The 11,204-nt window shown below is 51.9% G+C and overlaps 2 protein-coding genes across 2 annotated transcripts in view; one reads left to right on the forward strand and one right to left on the reverse strand.

Annotated features, from left to right (window-relative positions):
- Positions 1 to 4,795, reverse strand: part of VOLCADRAFT_100894 (uncharacterized protein) — a gene marked incomplete at both ends in the record, with an annotated part of 11,607 nt that extends 6,812 nt beyond the window's left edge. The window contains 9 exons of the mRNA XM_002959391.1: positions 194 to 346; positions 716 to 799; positions 1,418 to 1,543; positions 1,859 to 2,013; positions 2,107 to 2,219; positions 3,551 to 3,655; positions 4,056 to 4,089; positions 4,676 to 4,736; positions 4,784 to 4,795. Coding sequence (XP_002959437.1) covers positions 194 to 346; positions 716 to 799; positions 1,418 to 1,543; positions 1,859 to 2,013; positions 2,107 to 2,219; positions 3,551 to 3,655; positions 4,056 to 4,089; positions 4,676 to 4,736; positions 4,784 to 4,795 — 843 coding nt within the window. The remainder of the gene's footprint in view (positions 1 to 193; positions 347 to 715; positions 800 to 1,417; positions 1,544 to 1,858; positions 2,014 to 2,106; positions 2,220 to 3,550; positions 3,656 to 4,055; positions 4,090 to 4,675; positions 4,737 to 4,783) is intronic.
- Positions 4,796 to 5,552: 757 nt separating this feature from the next.
- VOLCADRAFT_108619 (uncharacterized protein) overlaps positions 5,553 to 11,204 on the forward strand; it is a gene marked incomplete at both ends in the record, with an annotated part of 19,021 nt that continues 13,369 nt past the window's right edge. Inside the window, 5 exons of the mRNA XM_002959390.1 lie at positions 5,553 to 5,745; positions 6,358 to 6,390; positions 6,841 to 6,873; positions 10,251 to 10,460; positions 10,958 to 11,079. Coding sequence (XP_002959436.1) covers positions 5,553 to 5,745; positions 6,358 to 6,390; positions 6,841 to 6,873; positions 10,251 to 10,460; positions 10,958 to 11,079 — 591 coding nt within the window. The remainder of the gene's footprint in view (positions 5,746 to 6,357; positions 6,391 to 6,840; positions 6,874 to 10,250; positions 10,461 to 10,957; positions 11,080 to 11,204) is intronic.

The following is an 11,204-nucleotide window of genomic DNA, read 5'->3' on the forward strand; positions in this document are numbered from 1 at the left end:
GTGCTCTTCGGATGGTAACATAACAACGGGGGTAACATAACAGCAGCTCCAGGTCCCCATCATCGGCCTTCTTTTGCTAACTGCTTATCTGCTTTAAACCGGCAGAGGACGACGTGCCAGAGGGTCATCAGGCAATGTCGCGTGTCTTGATACTGACTGACGGACGGACGGACAGACGGACTGACCGACGTACCTGCGGAAGCGAGTGGTCATTCTGGGATGTCCGAACCGCCACCGGCGCATCCGAAGATGTGGTCATGCCCCACAACCCGAGTTGTCCCTCAGCACCGCAGCCCCACGCCAGCAACCGCACCCGTCGCTGGTCGTCAGGAATCTGGCCATTCGCCTGCACAGACACAGACGAAGCAAAGGTTGCACACAGGGCGTGGAAGGAGCACAGGTGCACGCACATTGTTGTCATTGCATCCTGCATTACGGCAGGATGCAATCCTCCTTTCCTGCCTTAATATTGCTGTCGGAAAGTAGTAGCATTATTAGGCGCCGGGAAGGCACCGGCCGCACCGCAAAGTAGTAGCAGTACATGTGTCGCCCGTTGCCCCAGACCCGCAGAACGCCGCCCCAACCCTCGTGCGGCGTCGTCCCATCCCAACCCTCACAGGGCCCCTTGGGGGATCCGCCCTTATCCTTCCCAGGGATGATTGCGGTTCCATAATGCCGTCTTCCTCCTCTTATCTCTATCGCTCAAGCTACGTACCTGCACTTTGCTAGCAACAACCACCACGTGGCGCATGCCGCAGGCTACCTCCTCCACAAACATGCCAAACAGGTTGCCGTCGACCTGGGCAAGAGAGCAACAGAGTAGATGAAAGAAGGAGAAAGCGTCATCGACAAATCTGCCCGGCAAGGCAAAATAACGTGCGAGTGAGGCCCCTGACCCTGTGTTCCATGCATGCTCGGTCACCAAGCGTTGCAAACCAGGTCTTATAATAGCTGCCTGTGGTAAACTTTAGAAATGGGTGAGACTTATGTAATGGGTGGAGGCTTAATTTAAAAGGATTTAAAACAAACGCGGCCTTTTCCGAGAGCGCGATGATCACAACGCATGTGCTGCAGGATGTAACAGAAGTACTGTAGCTGCTCAAGGCTACTACGGCCCGAGGCAACCCCCGTGGCAACTGGTTAACTGGCGTGGCAAGGATTGAAGTACGTCCGCTTAACTACAGTGCTTTTCCAACACCGGCAAACCCCGGATCACCGCAGGAAATTCTCCCTCCCTAGGACTACCATACTCATATCCATGACCACCTATACGACACACAGCAAATGCACTAAAGGACTTCCGTACAGCACCTATGCACAGGGATACGCAACACACGCGTACGCCCATGCGAGATTCAAGACACCCAACCCTCGTAGCCCGATGGGCCGCTACAGCGTTTGCATCGCTGCCACTCACCCTGGTCGGGGTCTTAGCGCCTTCCCAAGTACAGTTTTTGTCTGTTGTGAGCGCCCCCGTCTTGCCCATCTGGTAGACTCGTCCATCCGCGGACAGTGCAACGGTCATGCTCCAGCCGCAGGCCACCTGCAGCAGGTCAATCCATCAGCCGCGCCGCCGCGACCAGCGAGTTCAGGCACAACAAAGCAGTCAAATGCTCAAGCACCAGCACTATCAGAGCAACACAGCAAGTAAGAAGAAGCATCATCGATGAAAGTAAAGCAGTAGGCCCACACTACCGAACAGTATGGCGCCGAGGAGAGAGGTGTTGAGAGCAAGTAGGAAACCGCGCAGCACGGCTAGACAGCAAGCTGCGGCAGAGGAGATAAAGGAGCCCTCAGGACATTAGACGGTAGTTCTTTCTCTGGCCAATAGTCCGTAGATCCTCGCTAACCCACATACCTGTAAGACGCCGTGCTTGTCCATGTCGCCTTGCACGCGTGTGGGCACCAGCCGGCCTTCCGTGTCATCACCCAAACCCAGACAGCCGTAGTGCTTGTCACGCTTGCCACCCTCCATCCATGAAAACTCGCAGCCCCACGTGTACAGCATCCCGGCTGGACATGCAAGGCGCCAGACCGCAGAGGAAGGAAAACCATCAGTGCCATCAGTGCCGTGTCGAACACTCAACATCAAGCCCGTACCCGTACCGTTATTGTCGACCACTGGCTTTGCTTGGTTCCACGGCCGTACAATCATAACGTTTCCGGTTAACCCCCCCCCGGGAATGGCACTGTCGAAGGTGCCAGAAGCGGTAACAGCCCTGGAGTCCACCGGCATAGCATGGCGCACGGCGCGTGGCAGTATTCCTAAATCCCATTTGCGAACGCCTTTACATTTGATGTAGATCAAAGCCAAGGAGGCCCCCCTTTCCTGGCCCTTTCCTTATCACCTATACCATTACGGGCAGCGTAGCGCAAGAACATTCCGCTTGCGCTGATCCAGCAGTGTCGTACGGTCTAGCAGGTGCCCAAAACCCAGGTGCCCGCTAGCTGAGGTCTTGGACAGGCTCAGGAGGCGGAGTGATGCGAGCAACCTTGCAGAGGGGCCCTTCGAGGCATGCCTAAAGGACAGAGGAGTGCAGCTTCAGATATCTTTTATGCGACAAATTGTAGGAGCTGCCAGACCAACACACCGCCTCCTGCTTGCACAGCTGTCGCAGCTACCCCTCCAATACCACGTTTTCAAGCAGGTTGTGAGGTTTTGGAACAGTGTCCGTTTACAGCGTGGGTCTGTGGCACACCAAGTTTTGCGACAGGAGGTCACAGAGTCCCTCTCCAACCCCGAAGGGGCCGGATGGGGGACACTACTACTCCGTTTTCTATGTTTTCTGGGGCACGACGTATGGAAAGAGACTCCGCAAGGGCTACACGAGGTAGACGAACGAGTGGAGTGGCTGATGAACAGGCCAATGCCAGAAGGTGTGGTTTTGGAGTTCAAGGACCGATTAGTGAGTGATTGGAAGCATACGCGTTTAGATGTCCAGCCTGACGTGTACCCGTCGGACGGCAAGCAACCAGGAATTCACATGGCGAAGTATAAGCATTGGGTGGGTCTGGCGGCCGGACAAGCGGGCAGGAAGGAGGTGCTCCCGCATATCACAATGTTTATCCCGCGCTCAGCGAATCGCAAGCTTATGCAGTTTAGGCTTTCCTGTTGGGCATTGGCGGCTAACAGAGCGTGTAAGGGACAGCGTTATATACCTAGGGAGGAGCGAGTATGCCCTTGCTGCGGCACTGATAGCCATATCAAGGATGAGAAGCACATTTTGCTGGACTGTCCGGTGTACAACAAAATCAGATCTGATATGGGTTTCCCACGCTTCGAGCATATGAAGGACGCTATGAAGTGGGAACCTGAACACCTGGCAAGGATGCTGGAACACATATGGTCCCACCGCAACTCTATCGTTCCCTTTGGTCGTTAGTATCCTTCATCACTTGCTTCGTTGGAAGTGCGAGGTAGGATGATGCTTATAGGCGATCTGGCAGCCCTTGAGCCCTCGGCTCGTATTAGGGTGGTTTGCAGGTACGGGGAACACACCCACGACCATGTAACAACAACATGGCTGGGCTTACAGGAGCGTATGGCTACCATGATGTACGGATGTACACCTCCTGGTGAAACCACATGCTGCCATCGGGCCCAACTAGGATGTAGGCTCGAATGTCAAATTTGCGGCCCCCTAACCGCATGGGGCTGTGTGAGGTGTATGGAGGGGGCCATCCGCGTGTGTGTGGTGGGGGGGGGAGGGGATGGGGAGGGAAGAAGGGAGCAGGCACGCGCCGTGTGTATGGTATGGCCGTGAGGTTCGAATGTGTTCGGCTTGGTTGTGGGTGTGGGAGTTCCCCCGGTGTCCATTTGTGAATGCGTACCCTGCGGGTGGGCGGGTGGGTTGTCCCGCGGCGGAGTACAAGGTGGCCTTGCTTCACACAAGCACAGAGGCCGAGAGCCGCAGCGGGCGGCGGCGGAGCACCAACACAACCCAGCCAAGGAAGAACCAAACGGAAGAGCCAAAGGCCCCCCGGTCCCTGTGCGACACATCTCAACAAGCTGGAAACAGGCTGGATAAGCAACACAGCCGTAGTGCCATACGTACCGTTCGATGTACTTCTGCAGAATGAGGCTGCTGCCTGCATGGGGAGAAAAAGTGAAGGAAGCGCAGATATGGAGGAAGGAAGCGGACATGGCGCGGACGGGAACAGGAAATTGGGTCACAGATGGAAAAAGCGGCAGGGTGCGTGGTGTGGTGTGTGTGTGTGTGTGCATGTGTGTGTGTGTGTGTGTGTGTGTGTGTGTGTGTGCGTGTGTAGAGAGAGAGAGAGAGAGAGAGAGAGTGAGGTGTTTGACTGCTTGCGTGGTTCCGGATCCCGGCGGGTGGCAGGTGGGTAGGTGCGGGTTGGAAAGGAGTGTCGGTGCGAGCTACTGTGGATGAAATAACCCAGCGGAAGCACCGACCCTTCCCCCCAGGGAGAGGGGCGCACACGTCGTGTTTTCCTTCCTGCTTATTCCGAGCAGCAGCAGTTCAGGAAAGAGTTAGTCCTGACGGGCGGGAGAGGGTTTCAGAACGGGCCACATCATACTAGCCCGCCTGGCCCTCCCGGAACGGCCCCTCGCCCAATAAGGCCATTGCCAAATAAGCAGTGGAGCTCCCGCAAACCCTAAAACCGCAACCCAAGTATCTAAAACCCTAAAACCGCAAGCCCATGGACCACTGACCCGCGGGTCGGCCCTTGATGTGCTCCAGGACACGGTCCAGGGAGTCAAATACCTCGATGCTCTTCCCGCAGTTCAAGCATGTGGGCTTGACGATCCACACTCGCTGACCAGCAGAGGCATGGCGAGAGTGAGTCAGTCTGGGTCGTGCCGCATGATTGCATCTAAAAGCCAATACTACAATGCTCCACCGATCACCGAAGAATTAATCCACATACATCTCTGTGGAAAAACAGCTTCCCGCTGCCCACGGCTTTGGCTTTCTCCAAACCGCAACTCGCCATCGATAACCCACCTCTCCTGAAGTAATCCCAGCCCCGACTGCGCATTGTCCCTGTGTGAGTACCAAACCGCACAAAGTCCCAGAGTAACCCGCCCAACACATGAAAACCCGACACGCAAAAGTCATCCTTCCCACCCCTCCTCCCGCCCCGTTCCCTCCCTGCTCCCCTCCTCCTCCCACCCCGCACCCTCCCTCTCCTAAAGTGATCTCTGTAGAGCTCCAGAGTGCCGATGGTTCCGCATCAGATGAACCGCTTCGGCATCGCTCTCACGTCGCTGACACTGGTCTGTTTTGTTGGCGCCAGTCAAGCTAGAAGTCGTCAGTGTCAATAGAACGAAGGGATTCACTGTCATTGTCCGATATGTTTGAAATTAAGCGGATATGTGGAGATGGGCTTTGTTGATTCTGTTGGTTTCGGTGCACAGGTGCGCCATCACGGTCGCCAAGTGCTTTCTATAGTCTTTACTCTTATTGTGGTATGGTCGCGTCTGCACTCCTTAATACTTCAACAAAGCTTACCTCCTAAAAATCCACTGTTCAGCATTTTTCAATTGCAACGCTCTCGCAACGCCAAACTGTGGTCCCTCCGCTGAAGCCATGGAATGGATTAATGAGCAGCTGCAGCGGCTACATGTTGAGGCTGCTGCTAAGGAAGCGAAGCTGGACGACCTGGAGAAGGAGCTTTGCAAGAAACCCAAGGACCATGTCCTCCGTGGCAAACACGCCCGGTTGGTGGAGAATCTCGCAGACCTAAATGCCCGCCAGAAGAATCTAGAGGAGAAGTTGGCAGGTGGGACCTCGGGGCGCCCTGAACCGCAGATGCTCCTACCCGTTAATGGGTCCGCTGTTCGCCACCATAATTTAACGGCAACTGCCTGCGTGTTGTGTTACCGAAACATGTCATCCCAGGGTTCTGATACGCGTCCTCTTGTAATAGAATGCCTGTAGTTCAAATCTAGTAAAAGGGTACAGTATCCGATTTTTCATCTATGAAGGACATGTTTCGATCTGTACAAGATTCTTGCTGATGTACCGTGCGTGGAAGGAAATGCAGTGCGCTGTGTAGGCATCGTGCGTTAAAGCCTTGTGGCTGAGATGTTTCTCGTTAGCGCGCAGAGGCTGAGTTCCCCTCAGTGCAGCTGGAATGGGTCGGAAATTTATTGTATGAAGCTAGCATGGGTGTTTTGATTCTCAACATGAATGACCTGTGAGCGCACCTTCGTCTCCAGCAGCTTACCGCCCTGAAGGCAGCAATCAGCAGCTCAATTTGACATCGGTGAACTTAAGGAGCATGGTGGCATTGTATGGTCCTAGAACGTTCTGCTGTGAACCTATGAACACGTTCCGTTGATCAAGTAATGATGTCAATTGTGCATCCCTCTCGTTTTTCCTTAATGTGCAGCTGCGGCTATGGGTGGCTCTGGCGTTGTTGCTGGTGAGTGTGACCTGATTTTTGCATTGCTTCAGTAAGTTGCCCATGCCTGCAGCGTGCTTGCGACATCCATGCTTTCAAAGGCTGCTCTTAGCGATCTAGCCGCTGGCCCTCTCAGCAAGCCAAGCTAGCAAAGTCTCTCATTTCTTCAATAAAGGTTTCTGATATAAACTTGCGAGCTGCTCTGTGCCTTCCGCTAAACAGCTTCTTAAGCTCGGAGCGTGGTCTGTACTTCCTGTTACAAGCAACGGTCTGTACTTCCTGTTACAAGCAACGAAGTGATTAAGTATTGTGCTGATGCAGTCCACCAGTTCGGGGTCCGCTGTAACAAATCACATTCTGCTTATAAAGTAAAACACAAGGGGCATATGAACCAGCACGCTTGGTATTTGCTACCTGGCACATCATGCTCCTCCATGTGCTGCACCTGTATCGTTTCTCCTTTATGTGCAGCTGCGGCTACGGATGGCTCTGGCGTAGTTTCTGGTGAGTTTGACCTGATTTTGCTTTGCTTCAGTAAGTTGCCCATGCCTGCAGCGTGCTTGTGACATAAGGTCGGAGCAGCATGGTCTGCACTTCCTGTTACAAGCAACTAAGGAATGCGGCTTCCCGCCGCCATATGAAGGAACGAAATCACGATTCCATAAGTACGACAGATGTCCCTTAAGGACAACAGTAGAGAGATCTGACAGATTAACGTCTAATTCACTACACTCCCCTGAAAACAATCATTGGGTGTGTCTGGTGAAGCAACTGGCCATGTTTATTGCGGCTTTGTAGGGTGACTGGCCGTACGGTGGCGGTAGTGGCTTGGTAGTGCGCAGTCTGCAGCATAGGAGCACCGGCGTGCGTGTGTATGTGGAAGTGTGGGTGGGTGGAAGTCAGCAGTGTGGATATGGACAGCTTGTTCAGACGGCTGGGTGCACATCACATCGCACCCCAGCACTGTCTACGACACAAGTCACAGACAGATCATCTAAACTGGGGGTTCAGCAGTCTGTTGACAAGTCTTCAACAATAGTGTTACCCGATGCGGCTATGGATGTACATGTGACAGGTTCTCATGAGCCTGCAACCTAGTTGCCGGCCCTCTCAGCAGCCGAGCTAGCTAGCAAAGTTATTATTTTGTTTGCTCTTCCCATAGAAAGTTCCCTTTTTTTATCATTTTGCTCCTTTCTTCCCGCGTCATGACGAGCTGTCCATTATGCTGTTCTTCGTCTTTTTGTTTGTCTATTTTAGTTCTTTGTTTTTGTTTTAAGATTATATTTAGGAAGAAGTCATTACATTAACATTTAGTTATAATGTTTTGTTAACATCTCAAAAGTATATTAGCTGCTTGGAAATTTATTTTAAGTAGGCTAATTAAGTTTGCTCCAATCCTTCCCTATGGCATAAAACGGGGGGTAACCCCCCTTTAAGCATAACCCAGGGTGTAGGGGTAGGGGTTACCCCTTGTGGCTATGTATGAAGGGAGGTGGCTAACCTAACCCCGGGGTAGGGATAATCCCTTACCGAGGGTTAACAAAGGGGTCAGGGTAATACACTACTGATGGGTAACAGACCCATGTTTACATTCACCTGCACCCGTCTCGCCTGTCTACACACGCAAACATACATGTCTTCACCAGTCACTTGTGAATGCCCAATTATCAACATTGCCGCACCAAAACATGCCTTGTTCAGAAACCTAAACCTAAGGATAAGGCACACAGCTGCAGCTTAGATGCAAGGAGGCAGACGAACAGGTGTACATAGGCAGAGCAAATTGGGAACCACGAGAAGCCACCAGTGAAGCCAATAAATATCCCTATCAAAGGATCCAAAATATTCCTATCAAAAGATCCATGCACCTACCGCCACTCCGGACCTAAGACTCATGGACCAGCTCATGACCTAAGACTCATTGATCAGCCAACAGGCAGCAATGTAAGGTCGGCCAGTAGCTTAAGTGCCCCATCCCGACCTGCTAATTCCAGCTCTACGCACGACCTATGCAACATCCAGAGTCCGCTCGTTTTCAGAGCAGGCTCTTAGGAGAGCCTCTCCTAAGAGTGTCTAGGGTCTTGGGTGGGAGATCCGGATGTTTGATCCCGAATATGGCCACACCCAGCAAAGTGTAAGGCGGTTAAAATCCTCGGATGTCACTGGATGTCTTGCTAAATGAGGTCCATCATAAGTGTGGGCCTGTGCTGCAGAAGGACAGTCAACAGTCTTGTTGTAGTGGTCCATGCACGCAAATACTAGGACGCCACCATTTTTGCCACCATACACACCAGTATTGCAACGTGGATTGTATGTGTCCATTGTATGTTTGGTCAATAGGAATATGATTGACTGAATTGTTGATAGTGGTCATCGCTTATTTTAGCATGTCGATCTAATTATAAGACCAGCCAAGAGTGTGCATTATATGAGCTTACAAGCTAATTAGCTGTGATTAAGCTTGAATGTGCTTGTCAGGAGTATCAATGGAGGCAAAGCAGCATGCACATATGTGTACGACCACCCCTGGCCGGTAATATGTCGGCCGACCTCAGGACTGATCGCCTGATGTTTTCACAATGAGAACTATTATATAACAATGGATGACAACCAAAGGCACCCATTTAGTGAAGACCTGTGCTGCCAGCATTCACGCCTTCTCCTGTACTCATCTACAAGCTCTCGTAACAGGCCAAGAGATAGGTACTTATTGCTTATTCCTTGCGTGTGTGATGCCATCATTAGAGACCTTAAGGTTGAAATGGCAAACGATGCTTCCCGAGATACCAAGATACTGTAGGTTGCTAATGTTTACATTTTTAAAAGTATCCTTAAGTGGAATTTACGATGTGGGAAGCATGTAAGGCGAGTCGCCTATAGGCCCATACATATGTCCATAGTCCTGGGCAACAGAGGGGTTTACCCTGGGGCCGTGTTACCCCTCCTGCTGGATAAGAACTTACAAGGAGGTTACCAAAGGTCTACCGGGGGTTGAAGGTGGGTAACCCATTGGTAACCCATGGGTTACTGAACCAATCAGTGCCTTAGGGCTTCCAGGATTTGTACAGCCTAGAATATGATTTTGGGCTTCTCCTATCGATGAGCAGAGGCAACTTTGACTGCCTCAATTGACCGAGCTCAAAGTCACATCAACGCCTCTCGGGCTAAGTTTCATTTCAAAAGGTACTGTGTATTACATAATTGAATTCTGAGATGACAGCATATGATAACTTGAACACCCAGCTTGTGTTACCATTTGCCCGCATGGGCATTCTGACTTGCCACCAGCAGGCTGACAAATTTGCTTACAATTCTCTATGATATATGCAAGCTGCTCATTTGTACATTTACTTTAGCCAATGCTCGGGGCCTCTGGAGACTTGCGGTGTGCCCCCATGAAGCTGGCGGCTGTGGGGCGGATTGCTGAGGCTGCTGGCGCTTCGGGGATAAACATCATAGACAGCACCGAAATTCACCCAGCTTTCGTTACCATTTGCCCGCATGGGCATTCTGACTTGCGGTCTGCAGCACTGTCCATGCAGCATGGAGCCTGCAGGCGGTGCTGACAATTCCGCCAGTGCAAGCTTAGCTCCCACACCATCAGCACCGCTGCAACAAAGCACATCTCCCACCGTGTTATGTACAACGACATGTTACAAGTTATGTACAAGTGTGGGGGGCTTTAGCAGTAGTGGTCATCAGAACGGCCCCTCACTGTTTGTTACTTTACTGGGCACAAAAGAACACAACCCCACTGTTGAGTCACTAGTACTAGTGACCTGTGCATTGCATCCTTGTTTTTTTTAGTCTAAGCTGTCTGCTGCCTTTGGTGGCTGGATGCCCTTCTGACTCTTGAGCATATTGAATGCCCGTGTCCACAGCTCCTTCCACAGTGTCTTTGGACCAGGGTGCCACACGCTTCTTTGCTGCACTGCGTACTGTGGCAGTGCCGGATGCTGGCAATCTGCTCACTGTGGGCAGTGGCGACGTGTCTTTCCTACTTCACAACCCAAACTACCAGCTGTATGTTCGGAAGTGCTATCCGGACCTCTTCTATGCCCTCTACGAGTCGACAAGCAAGAAGCATGTCGGTGAGGCCCACCTCTTTCTCTGCTTTTACCTGCCAGGCTACCAGTGTGTACAGTTAGGACCCAATGCACATGGTGACTGCATCATCATCATTGTATGCACCATTGTGTGTTCTTGATGTGGGTTGAGATGTACATGAGTCAGTGGGTGGGAGACAGCTTGTGTTCTTTAGACATGTAAATGACTAATGGCTGGCACTGGCCTGCTACACTGCTGGCCCCTCTCCTGTCTGTTGAATGAAGCACCCACCCTTACTGGCACACCGGGTTGGGTATGAGGGACTCTACTTATCCCAACCTGTCATTTTGCCAGGATGGTCTCTAACAATATGGATTCTAGTTGAATATTGCCCTCGAGAACAAGCAATGCATGGACAGTTTTTTTTATAAGCACCAGAGCCCTTCTGCAAAGCTATGCCTGTGTCCTGCTGCTGTTGATCATTCACTCCACTCACTTGATGACCAAGGCCACCCCCTTGCCCTTGTGTGTTTTGTTGCAGTTACCGGGACGCCTGGGATTGGAAAGAGCTACTTCTTTTACTACATGCTGTTGCGGCTGCTGCACAGCCCATCGCCACCGCCCTTCATCCTTTGGGAGCACTACGGATTTCCTGGTGTAATGGTGGGTTACCCCTGTACTGTGCTGTATCTGTGTGCTGGTGTAGAAGCGTCTTGACATTTTTCCTTTTTTATGCCCTTTCTGGTCACCAGTGGTGCTACATGCATGAGACAGGCCAGGTCCAGTTT

Source organism: Volvox carteri (assembly GCF_000143455.1).
Source record: "Volvox carteri f. nagariensis unplaced genomic scaffold VOLCAscaffold_202, whole genome shotgun sequence".
NCBI classification, from domain to species: domain Eukaryota; kingdom Viridiplantae; phylum Chlorophyta; class Chlorophyceae; order Chlamydomonadales; family Volvocaceae; genus Volvox; species Volvox carteri.